This window comes from Epinephelus fuscoguttatus, linkage group LG20 (assembly GCF_011397635.1).
Source record: "Epinephelus fuscoguttatus linkage group LG20, E.fuscoguttatus.final_Chr_v1".
Lineage (NCBI taxonomy): Eukaryota > Metazoa > Chordata > Actinopteri > Perciformes > Serranidae > Epinephelus > Epinephelus fuscoguttatus.
In genome coordinates this window covers 23,184,030-23,206,608 of record NC_064771.1, presented here as the reverse complement: position 1 = coordinate 23,206,608, position 22,579 = coordinate 23,184,030, and the positions used below count along the sequence as shown (strand labels likewise).

General features: G+C 41.7%; 1 protein-coding gene across 1 annotated transcript; it reads left to right on the top strand.

Moving 5' to 3' along the window:
* Window positions 1-370: 370 nt before the first annotated feature.
* LOC125880509 (C1q-related factor-like) lies at window positions 371-8,947 on the top strand. The gene is made up of 4 exons (XM_049563055.1): window positions 371-436; window positions 4,306-4,339; window positions 4,609-5,373; window positions 8,034-8,947. Exons 2-4 carry the CDS (start codon window positions 4,337-4,339, stop codon window positions 8,211-8,213), a joined length of 948 nt encoding a protein of 315 aa, XP_049419012.1. The 5' UTR covers window positions 371-436; window positions 4,306-4,336; the 3' UTR covers window positions 8,214-8,947.
* The last annotated feature ends 13,632 nt before the right edge of the window (window positions 8,948-22,579 follow it).

The following is a 22,579-nucleotide window of genomic DNA, read 5'->3' as shown; positions in this document are numbered from 1 at the left end:
CATGTAAAGCATGTTAAACTCAAAATAAAAAACAAATTTTAGGTGATGGACTGTGTGCAACGCAGCACGAATGTTTATCACCGTAGCCAAAATAATGCTACGTCCTCTAGTTAGCTAATATAGTTTGTAGCGGGCCAACACACATGTTAAACTGATATAACACTCATAATACTCAAACATAGGTTTTTACACCTCCACACTACGCAAAACAGCATGAAAGAACCATACTAGCTGCAGAGCACACAAACCTGTGGATCAATCAGAGCCAAGACATGGACCCACAACATTCATGTTAGCTTAAACACCAAACGCAGAGCTAACCTGATGAAGGGTAGTGGTGGTCGAGGTCATCCCCATGCTCCTAGAATCGTATGTTCCCAGGGTCCTACATTAAATTTCAACTCATGCTTTGAGAGAAGAGACTCTCACGATCACAGTAAGTTGAACCCTATGCAATTACGTTGTACCATTCCAGAGCTATGTCCTCTCGAAGTTGCTCTGTTGATTGTCTTCCGTTTTGATTTGGTCAAGCCTCGTGTTGAATTTTGAGCATGTGTGTCTCTTAATATAAACAAACACTGTAAGAGATTGGTAAGGGCTATCTTGCAGTTCAACTTGCAAAAGACCGAACTGAGGTGGACGTTTCAAATGCAGTTGAAATGGTAAAGATGCGTTCTGCCACTGTAGAGCTATCAATGTCTAAAGTCAAGAAAACCTTGAATTTAAGGGTGTAGATTTCAAGGGGTCTAAAATCAGTAAGTGGATGTTGTAGTAGTAACAGCAAACATTTCTTCCAGGAAGTCTTCCTTGGTAGCAACAAGTATTATAGCAGGGTTAGCAGCAGCACAGTCAAGAGGCAACTCATGGCAACAGACCAAATTAATACAAAACTATACCAAGCCATTTGCAGGAGAAAACAAGACCAACTTCCAGTGATTCTTTCCCCTGTATGTATGTATAACCTTTACACATTTTATTAGACCATCTGCCACTGCAGCTGAGTTGCTCCTGATGATATTTTAACAGGAGTTTTCACAGCTGATGTCGTGACATGTCATAGCAGGAAAACCACAGGTGTAATTATTAATATTTATAGCAGCTGCATTCTGTTCAGGTGTGCCAGTTTAACAGCCTTCCTCCTGTCAATCCACACATACTGTCACGGCTTACTGTGACATGTTAAGGCATGGTCAGATGATACGTAATGTAAAACGTGTCGAATTCACACCCGGCTCTGTGCAGCTATGCAAAGCCGTTTAGTAGCTCATTATTATGGTTTTATGGCCCGTAAAATGGCATACAAACAAAGTTAGCATCAAGTTGGTAAACACAGTGGAGAACTCAGCTGCTACAGAGACAGATATTTCTCTCAGGAGCGGGTGGAGACCAAACCAGAGCTAAACAAAGAATCTGTATTAGGCTATTCACACATTGTTTCTTTTAAATTACTGGGATACCCTTTCAGGCAGCGTACATGATTTTCGCTATTCACACATGCATTACATTTGGGAACATTTCCGTCTTGCGCCTTTTCACGCATACCATGGCAATGCTGGAATACATTGGGCAAGGGAAAAATCCAGCAACACTTATGGATGCCAACCTCCTTAAAGCTCAACAGAAGAAGAAGATGGGGCAAGGTTGGGTGCACGCAAACGCAGCAGGAGACTCTTTAATTATCTTATTATTTTCAGGAACATGGTTGGCAAGGAGCTGTTTTGGTCAGGTGCCAATTTTCTGGTAATGTATTTAGCAGTCAAAAACTTAATATTCAATGACCTAAAGTTGCACATTCAAAACGTCATCAGTAGAATCTTGTGATTGGTTTGCTTGCTCCACGTGAAAGCGTCTTTCGTCAGACGCACATAACCCTTTGCTGGGGTTGAGCTGAATACTCGGATGAAACGAGTGTCTGGTAGCTGGGTAGCTCGGATCAGTCTCTCACTCTTGGGATCAAAAACGATCTGAATCTCAATTCTGACACTGTTCTGTAAATATAGTTTTCTAATGAATAATAAATAAAGAAATTTGTTATCAGCCAATATCAATTTTAGGTTTGAAATAGCAAATGTAGTTAACCTGTTAACGTAGGTTCGGGAGCAGAACCACGCCTCAACCACACCTCTAATCACCTGCCAAGCCTACTTATGCTGGGTCAACCCATCCTACTGTTTGTCTCAAGATTTCTCAACCCACCCTCCCTTTCCCTTCCCTTCATCCTTCCAACTTCTGACCTCATCCCTACACTCATCCCTTCATCCTCCTACCTCAGCCCTTCCTTCATCCCTTCATCCCCTCATCCCAGCATCCTCCTGCCTCATCCCTGCCCTCATCCCTTCATCCCCTCATACCTCCACCCCTTCCTTCCTATTCAATCTGGTGCATACCTCTCCCATGTCTCATTCTAGGCACTGTATGGGGGCCAGTGATCAGCTCGGGTGGATTATACCTGAGATGGATCCCCCACACTGAGTCTCCCTCCGCCTGGTCTCCAATACATCCTCCCAGACCAGCCTAACAGATGGCATCTTCCCTCTACCTCACCCACATCCATTCATCTATTCTCAACATTCAATAACTCCTGTATTCCATTAAACCTTTAAACGACATATTGTTGTGGCGCTGTTCTTGCTAGTGAACATCCGGTTGAATCCCACCCAATTACCTGTTTAAACTCCGCCGAACACCGAGTGGGTCCAGATAATTTTGGTTTAACAGATACAGATAATGACATACTTGCTCATGTCTACAATTTATGTGCTTGTCTCTGCAATGTCACTATTTTTGTGCCAGCATTTTCCCTGAAATGTCACTTGGTCTTGAGGTGGGAAATTTGTGGTACAGATTTCCCTGAATATCAATCCCTGCTTCCATTCATTCATGACCCCATGCAAAAAATCATCCTGAACATTCCAGGGACTGAAATGACTTCAAAAGTGGCTTAACATTCATTGCATTGAAATAAACAAGACTTGAAATTAATGCTAATGCTCTGTGGTGGATGTGCAAAATAGGCAGCAGAGGTGATCCTACACTGTGGGGGACCCTCGGCAAAGAAGCTCATGAGGTCTCCTGCTTTTCCGTTTGACACCAAATCCTCTGCCATCATCTTGTCACTGAACTCTCCTTACTCTGAGATCTGACTCCCTTCTCTGAGGTGCCACTCTGGCGCTGCTATATACCACAGAAACTTCAGTTTATCATTGTAGAAAGAGTCACCTGACTAAGAAAGAAAAAAAAAAGCCAAACATTTGCATTTGGAAAGTAATCGGTGCCGTATCATGCCCCAAATATTTGCCTAATTTGCCTCTCTTCGCAGTGCGTTCATGATAGGCAGCAACTTTTTTCATGTTTGCCTTTGTAGAGTGATAATATGTCAATATTGTGTTTTTAAAGTTTGTTCTGCAGCCACCAAGCAGCCAATGTGGCAGCAGAACAAACTGGTTTTAATATACCTCTGTTTTTGCAGCTACAACAACCCAGCTGTCACAGGATCGTATTATGGATCAGGAAGTAACTGCAAAATCACACATACATACACAGCAAACAGTTTACATAATATTACAATTATCATCTTTGATTTTAGAAGCAGTGTAGGACTTAAAATCAGTTTATTGCTGCACCGCTTGTGTCACTTGCTCTTCTGTTGTCTGTTCTAGTGATTTTGTCATGACCCCAAATCTCAGCAGTTAATTTAATTTAGTAAGTAAGATCCTTTTATTCAAGGCAATTATAAGAACAGAAGTTTACTTACAAATTCTGAACTGCCCCTTTAAAAGTTTGCCAAATTTTTTTTGAAGGTCACAGCTTGACTGACCACAGATGCTTGGAATCATGCCAGTATACAAGATCTCCCGCTACACGCCCACACAAACACGTAGGCAGATAAGGAAAGATATGCACTTTCTGACCTTGAGAAAAGTCTCATATTAAACTAAGAAAACCAGACGAAGTCTATAGTTATACCTGGCTGCTGATTAGCAAATGTCTCAAATGAGGTCTTTTGGCAACCTACTCGAAATATAATATTTTCTGACACTGGCGCACAATCTTACATCAATGCTAACTGTAATATTATTGAAACATTAACAGTATATGCCCACAAGAATAGAGGGTATTAATTTCAGTGGTAGTATATAAATAGTGTTTCCTATAATTTAGATCCCTCTCATCTGAGGAAACGTTCCTCAAATCTTTTTCCCCATCTTCATCATCCAATGAACATGAATTAATTGGTTTTGATCCCACTCTCTGTGCTCTGTGTTTCACACTGCTATGTCCTCGCTGGGTTTTCACATCTGCCAGTAGGAAAGTGCCCTCCTCAGCCCTGACTCAGATGGTTAGTGAGTGCTCACTCTCTCCTCCCCTTGCTTCTTTTCTTTTTTTTTCTTCTCTCAAGCTGTCTTACTCTCTCCCTCCTCCTCCTCTCCTCTTACTCTCTCTCCTCACTCTCTCAATCCCTCTCTCCTTTTGATCACTTCGGTCCCTTGCTCCACTCCCTCTCCCTTACTCCTACACGGCTCTGTCACTCACTCACACACTCATACCAGCTCTCCCTGGGCACCATCTCCACCATCGGAGATCCTCATTGTGTCTGCGTTTTGCCAGGTGGACGCACTCCCCACAGTCACCATTTCCACCCCGGAGAGTTCCACGCTGGCAGCGCAGCCCCTTCCCCGGCTGAGCATCGGGCGGAAGACCCTGGTGGCAGCTGCTGTGGGGGTCATGCTGGTCCTGGTTCTGGTGGTCCTCATCCCTGTGCTGGTCAGCTCCGTTGGCACAGGTGGCTCAGATGACAGCGCAAGCCACTACGAGATGCTGGGTACCTGCCGAATGGTTTGTGACCCCTTCCCAAACACGGGCACGTCGGACACAGGTGTGCACACGGGGACAGATACAGCAACCACAGGCCTGCAGGTGGACAATGATGCAGACCTGAGTGATCACAGCATTGGCCCACCGCTGCCTACATACAGTGCTCATGGCCCACAAGGCAAACCAGGACGTCCGGGCAAGCCTGGACCCCCAGGACCACCTGGAGAGCCGGGCCCACCAGGACCAAAGGGGCCACCAGGAGATGGTGTGGACATTGTACGGACGGGGATTCTAGGTTTAGGGGGTATAGGGGCAGTTAGTACAACCACATACAACACCACGCCTCGGGTGGCATTTTACGCAGGACTACGAAACCCTCAAGAAGGTTACGATATTCTACGGTTCGATGATGTGGTGACTAACATTGGTGGTAACTATGAAGGCGCTACGGGCAAGTTCACCTGTAAGATTCCTGGCACCTACTTTTTCATCTACAATGTGCTGATGAGAGGAGGAGATGGCACCAGCATGTGGGCTGACCTGATCAAGAACGGTCTGGTGGGTAACAATTTTAACTCTTAAGACACCTTCTCGAAACACTTCCTAATGTTTAATGATTTCATGTTGAATTTAACAAATAGAAAAAGTGGAGCTTCTCAGTACAAATAGTAGAGAATGATCCATTATGAGTTAAGAACCCTGAATCATACACTGGGATGAACCGGCATCAAAATGCTCAGGGAACAGTGAAACCAGCGTGCTGGCAGTCTAAATTGAGTAGTCATGCATTCATGTGGATAGTGATTTTAGATCCGACTTGGTCTGGTGTTATAGTCCAAGATAATGACAATGCACTGTGGCACGCTGCCAGATTGTGTATCTGTGCATATTACACATCTGATGATGTACACGTTGAAGTGAGTGGAAGGAGTGCAGCGCTATCTCAACTCTGCACACATCAAAACACAGCCTGGGGTTGTGGCTAGTTCAAAGCTGGTGCCCTTTGAAATACAACAAACTTCATGGAACCATGATGGGCAGAGTGTGCGTTATCAGACTGCCTGTCAGGCCCAGGCGTTTCAATATCGAATCATGATATTTGCTCTTCTCATGGATAATTTTGTAATGTCTTTTAAGCCCCAGGTGATGACATTGATCAAACACCATGTAAATCTGAGCCTGGACATTTTTTTTCCCTGCAAACATCTAAGCCAGGCTGCAACAGGCTGGACAGAGAGCGGAGATAATAACACCTGGACATTATAATGCAATCCAATACAATGGCCACACAGTTAATGTCGTATTTGTGAAGCTAAGAGAGAGCTAAATTTTGTCGAGACTGTTTCATAGAACTGTGGATTTAATTCTGTGGCCATTGTTCTTGATATTCTACTGGGTTGTATAGCCCGATACACCACATTCAACACATTTTGCTCTCATATTTTACTTCCTCATACTGAAAAGTGTTTATCTTATGTAGTCCCTAAGGAATAAAATACCTTACATTGCAATTAGAGACACTACATCCATAGCATTAGATTGTATACTGTAGGTATTTATGTTGGTTAATGCCTTGGCTTTTTAAAAAATAAATGTCTGAAGCAGGGGTGTGCAGAGACATTTTAAGGGGCATAGACTAATTTTTTAAAAATGGCACCCTCACTCTCCCCCACTCCTCACACTAATATGTATGGTAAAAATGGGCAGTAAAAATGTGATACTGGAGTGAGTATTAGATTTATAGTCTCACTGTGTTTAACTTTAACAAAGGAAAAAGAGACAGATATACTTACTGGAGACAGTGTGTAAGAGCTGGATATTTTAATCAGAGTGATTCACCTGTTTGCTGACTGTTGCTTTGTAAAGACTTCCTTCAGCCGCCTCCAGGTTTCTGTAGAGGGCAGTGACACTGTCAATATTGTGCAACACCAGATGTGACGTTTCAGATATAAAGCTACATTTACTTCATTTTACCACAGTTGGAAATGAATCTATTTGCAGTCTCACACTGTCTTAAGCACCCATGAATCCTGAGATACTTAATGAAACCATTACCTTCCTTAATATGAGCATGTAATCTTCTAAATAAATAAAGGTATCACTGAAAATGATAATCCTAATCCTAATACTAATACACAGGAGGGACACTGGTGTGGGGCCAATTTAGCCACTATGCTACACGTAATTTACATTATTACTGATACAAACTGGACAATATTTTGCATTTACAAAACAATATTACTGGCATATAAATTTTCAGTCAGCGCTTTCTTGTCAGCATCCCTCTTATGTCTCAGAAATCCATCATCATGGTGTCATCTGTGGCTCAACCTCTCCTCTCAGACCCTGCCGCCTCTTGACATACACTTTTGCTCTGCATTGGCACTAATTAGAACTTCCTATTTTGGTTCAAACTTAGTGCAGAACCTGCCGCCAGAATCTGGTTGAAGCGTGGATTATATGTTTATGGTTAAATCTGGTGAAGTTGCAGTGTAACAGCCAACCTGGCAACCCAGATCATCACACATCAGCTAAAGCTCAGAGGGGATATAACCGCATGTGCAAAGCAACTTTCCTCCAGTTTCACTTTTCACGCAGACACGCAGAAGAGATTTGGATGTTATGCTCCAGATCTGACACCCTCAGTAATTACACCATGTTGACACGATGACACTTATGTTCAGGATAAACACGGCATTATCGCTGCTCCCCCCGAAAAAAGGTGGATGTGAGAGTAGGACACGAGGCAGAGGGGTAGTATGCACTGCCATCCTTCCTCAGAGGCAGGCTGACTCAAGCCTGACCCTCTCAGTTGAGTCACGGGAGAAAAAAACAAAATATTCACCACAGGGGACACACTTTACAAAACTCCCAAATTCAGTCCGCATGCCTTGCAAGTATTCTTTTTCTTAAAATAAGATTTTTAGTCAACTCATAAATGGAAAATAAGTGTGGCCTCGTGCCAGTCAGTGAAGCAGCAACTCATTTAATGCTGGCATGCATTAAATTAAACATTTGTTTCAGTATTATGATCAACTCCAGTAATGCTATTTTAATAAATCCTTTAGGCTTATTAATTACAATTTATAATAATTCTCATGTTTGCATTTCATGATGATAAGTACATGCATTTTGCTGATATCTGTAAATTAATTAAAAGTTTCTTCATTGTAAATCTTTTCTTTTCACTTCCTCTCCTTGTCTGTGTGCGTGTCCAGGTCAGGGCCAGTGCCATTGCCCAAGACCAGGACCAGAGTTATGACTATGCTAGCAACAGTGTCATCCTTCATTTGGACGCAGGCGATGAGGTTTTCATAAAACTGGATGGGGGCAAGGCCCATGGGGGCAACAGCAACAAATACAGCACCTTCTCAGGGTTCATCCTCTATGCCGACTGAAGACCAGGCCAGTACGTGGGCTCAGAGGTGAAAGGTCACGGCCAGAAGACATTCACTTCCTGACTTTCGCTTGGCTCTCGCTGTAAGGTTAATGTTGCCCATAGCCACTGATCCACAGTCCGGTTGTTTATACAGATGTTTCAGGTCAGCATTGATACAGTGACTAAGGCTGTGGGTCTGTGGTTATCCGTAACTGTCTACCTCCTCATCCATATGCTCCATTGTATACGGGGTGCCTATGCCACTATTCTGATGGACGTGAGCAACGCAGCAGTGACAAGTCATGTCATGTGTCACGCTGAGGTGCAGTAACAGTTCTGACAGTGAAGAAGCCTCACCATCATTTTTCAGCTGTCATTTCAATTTCAAGTCTGGAAATCTAACAGTCGTGGCGACTGCAGTGTTTGTAAATGTGCTGTTTAGATTTATGTTAAGATTATGTTCCCTCATGCTGTTTGTACAATAACATGTTGTGCTTCAATGACTGAGGAGAAATGCTAAGTTGTCAAATGTTAAGTGCCAAAGTGAGATTATGCTTTTTTTTCTGAATGGCAGATAGTGTCACAAAATGTATTGTGTCTCAGTGTGATGATTTGGAAAACATCATCTGTCATATCAGCTCATCATATATTTGACATATTGTTAATGTATAAACTGTAAATTTGATATTGAACCTTGATGTCCGAACACAATCAAAGTAGTGTACATACACCATATTGTGTGTCTGTTAAAGAAAATAGCTGTTGATTGATAGTTGTATAATTATATCATGTAATGTGCTCATTTGTAAAGATTTATTTATTTCATTTTATGCATGCAACACATGTTAAAATGTTCTGTATGTTTCCACTAAAAGAGAAATACAGTTACTTTGAACAAAGTTTAAATAGATAAATGTGGGCTTATGGCACATCTGTTGCTGCTTTTACTTTTAATGTCCATGATTTTTCATTAAAATGGTTGGGGGTTTTTTTGCATTTCCTCACACATTATGTAGTCAATGTCGCTCACTTAAAGGAAAAGTGTGTAAGATTTAAAGGGATTTAGTGGCATCTAGTGGTGAGGACTATACATTGCAATCAGCTGAAACTTCTCCCGGTTAGAATTCCTTCAGTGTTCATTATTCAGGAGGTTTTACCGGGACCCAAATTATCTGCAGAGGTCTCCTCCTCTCTAAAACAAACAGACCAGGTGATTTAAACCGGTAAAAACACTGAATAAAGCAGTTTCAGTTTAAAAAATCAATTTTTCCAATGTCCTTGTCACAGTGGGGCTGCTAATTATGGTGGCCGACACGAAAACGCAAAAACACAAATGGCACCGTTCAGTTTGTCCGTTCTGAGCTACTGTGGAAGCATGGCGGTGCGATCCCATGGCGATCTCCGTGGATGTAGATTTAAATGGCTCATTCTAAGGTAACGAAAAAACAACAATTCCTATTTTCAAGTGATTATACACTAAAGAAAATATACTTATTATATTACATTCCATTCCTGCCATGTCCACCTAAATCTTGCACAATGAAACTTTAATCTATTTCTTGATCAGCTGTTCTGATCTCTCATTTACCAGTAAAACCAGCCCTACAAATGTTACAAGAGAAAGAGCCACACCAGTGCGGTAAGAGGCAATCAACGGAGAGATTATCACTGAGGAAAAGGGGAAAAGGAAATCACAGCTGTGTTAAATGCCAAACGAAGCGGGAGATGATTGTGTTTCACAATCACAGGGAAGATGTGTGTTTTGGCTCTAATGTGTGTGGCGACGCTGAGATTTAGTGAGAAAAAGTCAGGGGACGGGTGTTAGAACATATCATGACAAAGCTTAGATCAGTGTCGGAAAGTAATCGAGGGCAAATTAGGCTCCGCTGTGACTGCGATGCAAGTGTCAGAGACAGGAAAATAGCTTCCAGGCCTGAACTGTAAAAAACAGTATATTTTTCAGTTTTCTTGAAAGCTCACTTTGATAATATGAAATTCTTTGGACATAGTGTGCCTTTGACTTGGGCCATGTAGGGTCCAGAACTGTCTCTTATTTAGTTTGAAACACCAAGTTAAGAGTTCAAGAACTAAAGTTTTGAGGGTGTCAGGAAACGTAAATATGGAAACCGTGTTAAAATCCACATTTACTCTTTCACAGACGCAACTCAAACTGAATGTCAGCGCAGTGTTACCTCTCAAATGCCACTTGACACTCAATTAAATTCAGCATTTTGTTTGTGAGCTGTGAATCGGTGTAAAGTATACAGTTGATTAAAATGATGAGACTCAATTGCCACACTGGAGCATTCTGTTGTCTGTTAAACTGCTCCGTGCAGTGAAGGCCAGGAAGCCCTCCAGTCTAAACTTAAGCTTGTCTTAAGACAGCAGAATTCCTCCAGACACAATTAAGGCAGAGGGTCCGTGCCTAGGCAGAGGTCACCCAAGCCAGGGGCAGCTGAGCACTAGCACACGCTGTTTTCTCCTTGCAGGGTGTATGAGCACATCGTCAAATTAGAGACTTCATGTCACAATGTCAAAGACAAACGCCCCCGGTCTGCGAGAAAACAGCTTTCACTGCTGAAACCATCGGAAATGAACATTGCCCGAGAGTCTGCAACATCTGTACTTTTCTTGAAGCCCTCGGGAAGAAACACAAACGCACCAAATCCATTCTTATGTAAAAAGACGCTTAAGAGATGTTGAATATTGGGCCACAAGTTCAACAGTATTTACCATCACATGGCATGAGTGAAGAGCAGTACTCGGCCTGTTACTGAAAGAATGTCTTTTTTTTTTCCAAAGGTAATCTTATTACTTTACTTAATATTCTATTCCATTACACCACAAAATTTGTAATTGCATCCTTTCTCCTCAAAATGCAGACTTCACATGTGTGCCTCTGTGCGAATGTCAGGGTAATCACTGGTAAGTGCAGCTAAAGCTAGATAGCTTGTAAATGATTTCTTACCTGGTGGTCTTCTGTTGCCTGTGACTGCTAGTTTCTCAATGATCTGTTTGAAAGATGGAGAGTCAGTTGTTGAGAAAGGCAACATTTCACCAACTACATATCCAGCCACAAGCTGCATTAGTTCTTTGCCCATTGTAGCCTGCTGTCTACAGTAAAGTCCAGTTTTGGTTGTTTAGCCATTGTAGAGCTACAACTATCCTACGCAACTGCAGAGGGCTCACTTTTGGTATTTCCTGGAGCTGCACAATGTTGTGTTGTTATGCTTGGTTTGATGTCGTGTGTTTTGCAGTTGAAATGGTCTTAGTTCAACTATCTGGACAACGCATTCTCACTCTGACTGCATCACATATTGACGTTTGGTCATGGACTTTCCCCACGTCCACATACAATGTAAAAGGTACCTTGAGTGCTTTGGTTGTTGGCGTTCTGGGACACCGTGTCAAGTTCTGCCTGTTACATGCACTGTCTAGTTTTAAGAAAAGAAAATTCTTTCAAATTTACATACAGTCTCTTTCAAAATAAACGCACTACATCGGTACAACACCACAAATTGACGTTTCTTCTCCTCCAAAAACAAACACACATGATTAGGTTTAGGAAAAAGGAACCTGCCCACCCCACTTGGACTTTCGCTGCCTTGACTTTCGTCCTTGTCTCGCCGCATTGGCATTGCCAATGTTCATGGATGCCTTTTTTCATTGGTTTCTGATGCTGCAAGTCACTGCCCAAGCGCCAGATGTCGATGACTTCTTGTCTCGATGAATGTTGTTGTTATCTATCCTCCTAACAAAATCATTTTTCATCTTTCAAGCTAGCTTGTGCAGTGATTACAAAAATGAACCTGCGGACGTGGTACTGTTGGATTTCAAATCAGCTGGGGGGGGGGCGGTGTAACGAGGTATTTGTTTTAGGTGTAACTAATATTATTACTGAAATGTTATTAGTAATTTGGTACACTACTTGTGACTAGGAAAACTAATATTAATATTGTGTGTTATCAGTAATTACTGCCAAACACTGGTGAAGAGAGTCTCACACCTGAATTCATTGTTTTTCATTCCTTCTTTCCCTGAACATAAAGGATTTCAGTCGTGCAACCATGCTAGCAAATAATACTAATTATTGCATCACACCACAGAGATAAAACTGCACCCGTCCTTTTTTTGAGCCATTTATCGAGGTCAGAGTCACACAGGAAACAGGGGTAAGCCCAAAACCCTCTGTGGAAGCCTCTGTGTAAAACGTAGAGAAATTTTCTTGGCAGGCACCATCTTTGCCTCATCCTGCAAAACTGGGTGATCCTTACTCAAGCTATTGTGCTTGTGTAAGCGACACAAACCCCTCCTCAGGGGTGTTTTGATGGTGACTTTAGCTGAACAACCTACCCAATGGGACACTCTGGGGCCGGTGTCTTAGTATGTGATGAAGCAGCATCTGGACTGTACACGACGCTTGAACCTTTGACTCACATTTCATCTTGTGTCCTCCCCGACTTTATTAAGGTCCAGGGTTTGAAGATAAGTATTCCTCTGAGAAGTGCTGTAAGCTGCTTTTTGTTGACGTAAGCTTCGTCTATTGGACTCGGCAGTGGGGATATTTTGGAGATTTTCTACTGTACCTCTTTTCATCATGTATAAGTAGAGGGATTTGAAAGATTATGTCTCTACTGCAGACTTGTTTTAATTTAGGTAATCTCCAGCGTATGCAAACGAAACTGAAGGAAACTTGGATTCATTCACTCCCGCCCACGCCCTATCAGTAAACTGAGATGGCTTCACTTTGACATTTGCAGGGGCCAATTGGTGAGGCGTGAGGCTTATCAGGCAACTGCAGAGTGCACGTGCATTTTTGTGGGTCTATGTGTGTGAATGTTTGGGTCAGCGTATGGGTCAGCGTGCGTGTGTGTCTCTGCATGTGTCTTTAGTCTCAGTGAGACAGGAGAATGCTACGCTTGGAGAGAGTACCTCCTCTGAAATGTCTGAAGTGACGTTAATGAGCCCTTGGTGTTGTTATCTTTAGCGTCCCCACTTACCTCACCAGGGGAGATCCAAATTAGAGATAGATGCTTTAATCGTCAGGCTAAATTGCCCCTCTTGCTCATGTACACTTCCTCCCACCAAATGTACAGCCGGCTGCCCACACTCACATGCACAAATGGTTTTACTCGTGTGGGGGCGGGCACCTAAGATGTTTTCTTAGATTTTAGCATAAAGACTGGGAAAAATCTGTACTTGGCAGCACAAATAGTCACACAAGTCCTAATTCAGTTATTTTAATACTTTTGGCATGGCGCAAAACAGCAAGCACACACTGGACAACCCAAAAGAGAACATGAGTAACAGTCTGCAGTCCTGCCAGCATCTCCTTGAGGCTGCACTCCGAGCTCTTCCTACATGCTCATGATGATAATGCAAATGCTGATGTTTAATGTTCAGCATGTTCACCATCCTAGGTTTGGTTGAGTCGTGATTAGCAATAAACACAGTGTAAAACTGGGGCTGATAGGTATGTCATGACATATTCGATTAGAAACCAAAGTAATGGAGAAATTGAACTTTTGACCTGATCAGGCTGTTCTCATGCACTGTTCACAGGCTATACCTATGAAAATTAATGCACAAGAATCTATATTTGATCCACGTAATCAGGAAGACTGCAAACACGTGACGAATGCGCTGATGTTAGTAAAGAAGGAAGCAGTATGAAGAGCTAGAGTCCATGTAATGAGGCAGGTTGGGGCGATGAATGGGTCAAACAAACACAGGTCTTTCCCCCGGGAGACTTGCGTCCGTGTCCCATTTGACAGCAAGTGAGCTTTGAGTCATTTTAAAGTAAATCTTTATGTTATCACATTACGCTAACTTTACTTTGAGTATGTAACCTGACTATGCCCAACCCTGTTTCTTTTCCATAACTTAAGCTATGCGAATTTACTTTCCTAAACCCAACCTATGTAACTTTACATTAAGTACGTAATGTGACAATAACCAATCATGATTATTTTACCAAACCTACTCTACATAACTTTATGTACTTAAAGTACATAACCTAACATTTGGTACGTAACCAGACAGCACCCAACCATGATTCTTTTCCTAAACCTAACCTAACCAGTAGAAGCACAAATTCGTTGGGTGCAAATTCATTAGATATCATAGGAACCGTTGTGAGTGCATTTTTGTAAGGTATCATATGAACCATTACAAGAGGATACATTGACCCGTTGATGGGGCTAGATGACAAGTGAAGGGATCAGCACACCTATTTCCAGGAGGACATAAATATGTGTATGCAAATTTTACGGTAATCAGTCCAATAGTTGACATTTCACTTACCAGATGTGATCCTCATGGTGGTGCTACAGACGCAAGGATTTATCCTCTGAGGACCTCTAAAATCTCCACATACTTTTCTGCAGACCCATCTAGTCGAGAGACTAGATAAATGAAAAGTCTGACCTGCTGTCGGTACTTGAGGAAAAGTCAGTTGATCTCAAAAGTCAATAGGAGTCATCATCTGGGAACAATGAACTTCTGTGTAAAACTTCCTGGCAACACATCCAGTCATGACATTTCACTAAAATCCAAACATGAAGACCTGCTGGTGGCATTAGAGGAAAAGTTGGGGGATCACCAAAGTCACTAAGCTCAATATAGGCTCATTCAACAGTTCATACGATATCTTATGAAAGTTATGCACACGATTCATTTGAATTAGTGGCATGATATCTTACAAATTAGCGGCATAGTAGCTCAGGTATTAGCACCCTTACCTGTTAGGTTAAGGAAAAAAATCATGGTCTGGCACAATATGATGTAATGATTTGACGTTACATATGTACTTACGTGACTTAAAACAACTCAATGTTGCATTTTGATTTCACATGGGACAAGAACCCTGGTCTCCTCGGGAAAAGTCTTGTGTTTGTTTGACCCGTTCACTATCCCGACCTAACTCTCTGACCTTGTCGCTAGACTACGTAGCCTGACTTCTTCCTTCGCTTCCTGCCATATGAGGGAGGACAACATGCAGCCTATAGATCATGTGATCACAGCCCGGCTCAAGACTATATGAGTTATATATGAATTATAGTGCATTTAGTTTTGTAAATATAAGTCCAAACAGTGAATAAGAACAGCCGGCTTCATCCTGAATGTCTGCACCAAGTCTCATGGCAATCCATTGACTAGTTGTTGAGATATTTCAATCTAGACCAAAGTGGTGCGCCAACAGGTCAACAGGTAGACTGATATGCCATCGCTACAGCCATGGCGCTAGCAGTGTGTCCACAACACTGTGTCTGTCAATAACTACTGACGCTGAACAGAAGCTTTCCAGCAGCACGGCCACCCTCTTCTACCTCATAACAATGCTGTATGTATCACGCTGATTACTAAAATTAAACATAAAGTGTTATGTGTACTCATCCTCAAGGCTACAGTCTGACAATACAACGTACTTCTGGCACCTCTCTGACTCTAATCAACAAAGATGTCAGAGTTAACATTTTCAAATGTGGATTTGCGTTGCAGACAGTGGCATGTTTGTGCATCATTGCATAAGGAGTATCAGATGCAATACTCCTTTTATACAACATCCCATCAACAGTCCTGTCATGTCTGCGCACAGAAGACTCTGTTAACATGGAAACCTGGCACACACCCTCAAAATCTCAATGAATACAAAAAAACAGCATGATTGCGAGGACGTGGCAGGTAGTGATTGATCTCTGCGAGACCTTAAATCTTGCTTGTATTGTGGAAAGGACAATGCTCTCATCAGTTTCTGCTGCTCGCTCATCAGTTGTCTCAGCTTTATGGCAGAACTGTCAGCAAAGCCAGAAGGAAAGATGCATTCATGATAAGCTCTCTTGGTGCATCGTTTTTGTCACTGTCACTACGTCATACTGCGAATGTTTAAAAGCTGATTTATCCTCGCCTCACTAGACCAGCTCAGATACTTTTGACTTACTACTGTTTGGTATTGTCCCTTATTGTATAAGATGCAGCCGCTACAGCAAATGATTTTGCACTTCACTCATGGCAGTTATAAGGTTGCCCCAACAAAACATCTGATGTCCATCTGACAAAAACGGTTACAGTGAAGTTATAGCGGAGAACTTTGACCAGCTTTTATATACAATATAGCTATAAAAAAAACCCAATAAAAAACACTGGCTGATTAAAGCCAAAAAATGATATTAAAGGTTCCCTAGGGAGGTTTTTTAACCTGTAGTAGTGCTATGGAGCTTTGTTTCTGTGAAAGGGTCTCTGTTTTGTTTGTCTTGTGCACATGCATGAGGATGCTGTTTCGTGCCACAGAAGAAGATACATTAAAAACAATCAGATCCAAGGGATTTATTCATATAAGACGTGCAAACAAGACAATAAACGCCCAGGCTGAGAGGCAGCAAGGCCAACAGCCTCCATGCCAGAGGCCTCTCTCCTCTGCTCTTAAGCCTCCTACAGACTGTGATATTTTAGCTATCTTAAAAGTTTAGTGCAGCTACACTGTGCGACTTGAATCTAATGAACTTGGGTACGACATCAAGTTTGATGTATGCAGACTGTACGATGATAGCAGACTACGACATATGATGTAATAGCTTCCCATACTGAGTGTGCAAGGATGCTGGATGGGTTATTACTTCTCCAACTGTGAGGTTCAACACAGGGGGTCACATTATTAAATAACCTAAAGTCTTGTGGGCACTACTGCAGTGTCTGTGTGTGTGTTTGCTAGCTGCTAGGTGGCTCACCTGGACGCTGCAACTCTGGCACTATTTATGTCCATGCTTCGTCCTTCTTTATATGATCATGGTAAGAGCTGGAGGACACATCATACAGGCAAGGCTTCTGCTGCCACAACGTCACAAGGTTTTCCTCTTTGCTGGGATCCCATACATTTCTTTTCTCGCATTTTGCCTTCATGGCTATCCGTGTGTTCGTTTAGGTTTAGCACCAGTGCGTAGTAGATATAGACCTGACAGCAGTCACATAGTGAGAGGGTCATCCCGAATTTCTGACGTTGTCAGAATTTCATCCCAGGCTGTCTTTGAATGCAAGACCACGAACAGCCATTCTTGAACTTCTCTGACTGTACAACACAGAACCATCTTTTTGGAGCCATGACTAAAGATATTCCCATCTTTCTTTTATTTTTCTTCATCTTTCATCTGGGACAGCCCAAAATCACACAGTGTATACTGGCTTTAAGCACCTCCTTCCCAGGCCAGGTGCACCTCAGGGATCATTGCACCTCATTAGTCAATGCAGCACACCTGAGCAGAGCTATAGGAGCAAAGGAGACCTACAGTGGCCTACGCAAAAATGCAGATGGCCTTATCTAGAGCAAGTGTTTGATTTGTCTGTTTTGAACTACTGTAGAAACAACATGGTGGACTCCACTGAAGAGGACCTGCTCTATATGTAGATTTAAATGGCTCATTCTAAGGTAACGAACGCACTAGGGTTCTTATTTGTAGGTGATTATAAACTAATGAAAATATAGTAGTGAATATTATATTCCATTTCTGCCAAAAGATGTCCCAAAATCATCACCTGGCATGATATAAGATCTGTACATTAAACCTTAGTACTCCTTGGGAGAACATGACAACATGCATCCTCCACTCTCCTCCTCATCATCATGCTTGATCTGGGGACTGTCCAGTGTGTCAGTGACTCAATACCAACGGCCTTGTTCCCTCATGGCCCTGACTGAGCCTGGGCTAACACGTAGGGACAGGCTGAGTCATGTGGCTGGGGACGCTCCGCTGGCGTGTTGCCTGTCTCTTCACCTCACCGCAGTCTCGTGGATGCAGCCTGACATCGGGCTACGGAGGCGCTGCGAGTTCCCCTTCCTCAGCATGACACAAGATGCCAGAGTTCAAGAACACGAAAGTCGTTACAGTTGCTCAGGCCAGTTTATTCTACCCGTTGGTGTCGAGCTGCATTTGTGACCTATTGTGCAAAGAGAGAGGGGGCACACCAGTGGCCGAGTGGGTTTTTCACCACTGCTCTTTTTGTTGATTTGTTCTTTATCAAAATGATAAAAGCCTGAATCAAACATTTCAGCATTTCGTCTTTGTGTTTTTTTGGAAGCAAGTGCCAGAAAGACGCAACTTGCTTTCAGTACTGTTGTTTGCAGGATGCATAGCAATGAAGTAATGTATCTATTTGTGGCTATGTAAGATTACTAACTCATAGTAGTCATATGAGCCTGGCCAGATGGTTCTTTCTGCAAGACCAAAGTTATTTGCCTTTACTGTCGATGTAAATTGAGTTATCACTGGAGTATGTCAAGCTGCTTAAAAAAACAGTGGATGTTCAGTTAACTCTTACATTGTATTAGTTTTACTAAGTAATGTTACATTCAGGTCAATACGTCCACCTGTTGATGCTCGTTGGGCTTAAGTTTACCATGGTATGCTTTCAGCATATTTTTGAGCAGTCAGCCTTTAAGGTTATTCTGGAGAATATTCTAGACAGTATTTACATTGTTCTGGATTTTTGCAATAATAATTAACATACATTTGCGTAAAGTGAGCATATTTGTAGACTCCCATGATAAGAGTGTTGAAAACTTGAAAAATATCCCTTTAGGGTACATTTAGAACAGATAAAAAAAATGTGGGATTAATTTGTGATTAATCGCGTGTTAACTACTGCATGGACAATCATGCGATCAATCACGCTTAAATATTTTAATCGATTGACAGCCCTAATTTAAACCAAACATGCAGCAAATACAGAAACAATACAAAGTCACAAACACACAGCTTCACACAAGTTCTTCAGGCCTCGAGGAGGAGCAATAAGAGGAACAGCCTGGTTTTTGACCAGAGACCAGACGAGAGTGTGTTTTTTTGAGTAGGATGAAAAGTGGAATAACGAGGCAGCATAAAAAGATAATTTTTTTTTTTTATATTTGGCCTTCTTCTTTAATAATATTGTAGCCGAGCATCCTGAGTTCGCCTAACTGAATAATTAATAAAACAATAAACGGGATGGCAGATAGTGTAACTGCCCATTTATTTTCTTCACACCCCCAAACTCTCACACATGCATGAGCCCCTTAAAACAGTGGAATGTCACCTCAAAACTTTTTCTGCCCCATGGCAACTCAAGAGGGACACACCATATCGAACAGTCTGTTACAAAATTATAGAGGAGCAACAGATCTACGTAGCTACTTAGCACTTCCCGTAAAAGTATGGAGAACTTTAGTTAGTTAGTTGTGTTAATCTGACAGGCAGTGCTTTTCTGTTGTCTTCATTTAGGGGTCTTTCATGTTTTTGAATTGGCATAGTTTCAGCATGTTTCTCCAAATGAAAATGTTTTGGGCCACTGAAATGTGTTTGCCCTTGTTGATCACCACAGCATTCAGAAGACTAACTATAGAAATAGACGATCTTCTCGCTGATGGTCTCGTTTGCTTATGTCAGTGCATCAGTATTAAATTGAAACTGTTTCATAGAATTGTGGCTGCCTTTAAAGTATTGGTCCATATCAGCCAAGAAAAATTCTCATGGTAAATACTAAATAGATTTAGAGGATGAATCGAACCTCGGCATACAGCATTTCAAGAGCTCTGTGTTTTAAATGTCATTACATTTTTTTCTGAACCCAGTCTCTCTCTAAACTGCGTCATTCACTGTTGCTTCAGTTCAATATTTCTCACAAAGACCTTTGTAAACCCCCCTCTGTGAGGTATTTGAGTCTACATGAGCACTGCTACAATACTTGTGATTGTGATGTCAAAACAACTTTCTACAATGAAGAGAAAGTGCCAGCACAGAACAATGTGAGGCCTTGGCAATTATTTTTAAAAAGCTGTCACACGTAAAAGGTGACAAATCCATTAATGTGGGAGGTGTAGAGCTTGACATCCTGGCACACTGAGGTCAATGGTTTCTTTACCTCTTCTATGTGGATTTTTTTTCTCAGTGTGATTTTTATTGTCTGTGCAAAAAGGTGAGCTTAGAAGAAAGCCCAAACACAAACATTTAATCTAAATCTCAGACTTTCGATGAACTGTCAGCAATCTAGTGCTTTCTTTGTCTGTGTTAAAGTCCTTACAATAGGCCTCTTTCACAGCAGACATTTTCACTTGTCATAGAAGGAAAAGCACACGTCTTACTAATACCATTAACAATGGCTCCATCCAAGCAAACTAAACCAATTCACACTCATCAAATACCACCTGCTTTGTCAGTGATCTTGGCGTCAGATACTAACGCACAGAGGCACCTTTTGTGGCAGTATGATGCACAATGGGCAGCAACAGTTGATGATGCAGTGGGCAACAACGAAACTTGTCAAATACCTCTGCTTTGGGTAACCAAACAGTATAAAGAGCAGTAGGTTGGGCAGGAGGGGAGGTGGATGGGTCAAACAAACTCTGGACTTTCATCCAGGAGTCCAGTGCTTGTTTTCTGTCACTAAAGTCACACAAAAGTCAGTGAAGTTATTTTAACAACAAAGTCATGTGCTAGTATGTGTAGCATAGGCTCTAGTGTTGTCTCTGCTGTGTTGATATAAATCTTTGGAGGCGCTCTCCGTGTATTCCTGACAGCAAGTGGCAAAAACAAATTCCTCTGTCAAACACAACCATACAAACTCAAGCCCCTCTCCCACAGAGCACAACAACAAATGGGCGCCATGTTACATTCAGTTAAGCACGATAAAACACAGAAAACATACCTGACAGCAAGTGGCAAAAACAAGATCCTCCATCAAACACAACCATGCAAACTTGAGCCCCTACACAAATTAAGCGAAACAAGATTATGTTAGCATAAAATGAACTTATAAACAGCGCTAAAACACGGAAATTACCACAAGAGCAATGTAGATTATCTCTCCCATGGAGCACAGCAGCAAAGGTGAAGAGGTAAGGTGGGAAACACCCCTTTATAGGTCGGGTACCCCCAAAGGTGAACGTAGGGATACAAAAACTGAGCATCAAATATTCCAAATGTACAATTGACTTTGTAACACATATTACTACTGTATAATTGACCCTGTTACACATGACATTAGTGACAACTGTACTTTTTTTTAAGCCAAACCATGGTGTTTTTTTCTGAACCTAACCACGTGCTTTTGCTGCCTGAATTTAAGGGAAATCTGCTTTTACGTTGTTTACCTCCCATCTACAATGGGCTTGAGATGCGGCCTTGTTGAGGACTTGATTCCAGATTTCAGAGTTACTTTCTTATTCTGAATTTAATCCCTTTTGATTCAGTGGTGGGAACCTCTTGCGACTGCATGCCTTTGCTGACGTTGACCCCAGCAGGACCTTCTGCATGGAAGACAAGTGCTCTAACCACTACATTGGGGAGGCCCTCTTAAACTTAAGGAAATAATCATAAAATTTAGGTGTTTACCTACCTTGTAAGTTTATTTTGAAAAAGACTATGCATGTAACAAGCACAAACTGTGCATTTTCGGTGAAAACAGAAGTGTATTTTGACATGACACAATGCGTGTAACAAGCGTCAATTGACACAGTGTCCCAGAACGTCCAAAACTGACTCAGGTGGGTACCTAGCACTTCAAATTTTGATGTTTAGCTCCACTGACAAAGCAGTGGTATACAACAAGTTAGGATGAGAATGTGTTGGCAAGCCATGGTAGCCAGTATACACAATACCAGGACTAGTGGTGGAATGTAACTAAGTACATTTACTCAATTACTGCATATAAGAACAATCTTGTTGCTTGAGTATTACCATTTTATACTTTATATTTCTAGTCCACTACATTTCAGATGGAAATACTATAATATTTATTCCATTCCATTATAGCTATAGTCAGTGGTTATTTTGCATATTTTGCAGATTGCTTAAAATCAGCCTCTAAAAAGTGATGCACTTCTTATTGAGTCATTTTATTCTGTAATGGAGCACTAACAGTTTAATCATCTTATAAAAAGGGAGAAAATCTGCAAGTGTAGCCTGAATGTTATGACCTGTTCTAAATGTAGAATCTAAAAATCAACTTCTTTCATCATTGTGCCATTCCTGCAACAGTTTTAACAAGCTGATTTAAAATCAGGTTGAAATATGCTCACTGTACTGTAAAATAAGAATGTTAAGACTCAGCTGTGGGCAGAAATGTCTCTGTGAGAGTGATGTTTTAGCAACTTTTACCTTAAAAATGAAATTCAGCCATCATTAATTTTATTATTTACACCTGTGCTTTTTCTACTGTGACATTGCAAGATGTAGACAGCGTGAGGTGAAGAAATCATTTAAGTTTATTTTGGGTTTATAGCTGTTAAACAAATCCGTTAAAGGCCCTGCACTTCAACTCCTGGGGCAAAGTTAATGTACCAACAAGAGTCATGAAGGTTTTAGTCGTCCCATCCGAACAGCTGCTGCAAAGCAGTCCTGAGGTAAGGTCTAATTCACT

Coding starts and splice junctions, on each gene's coding strand:
- LOC125880509 (XM_049563055.1), top strand. Junction 5,374..8,033: donor ACCTGATCAAGAACGGTCTG/GTGGGTAACAAT, acceptor GTGCGTGTCCAG/GTCAGGGCCAGTGCCATTGC.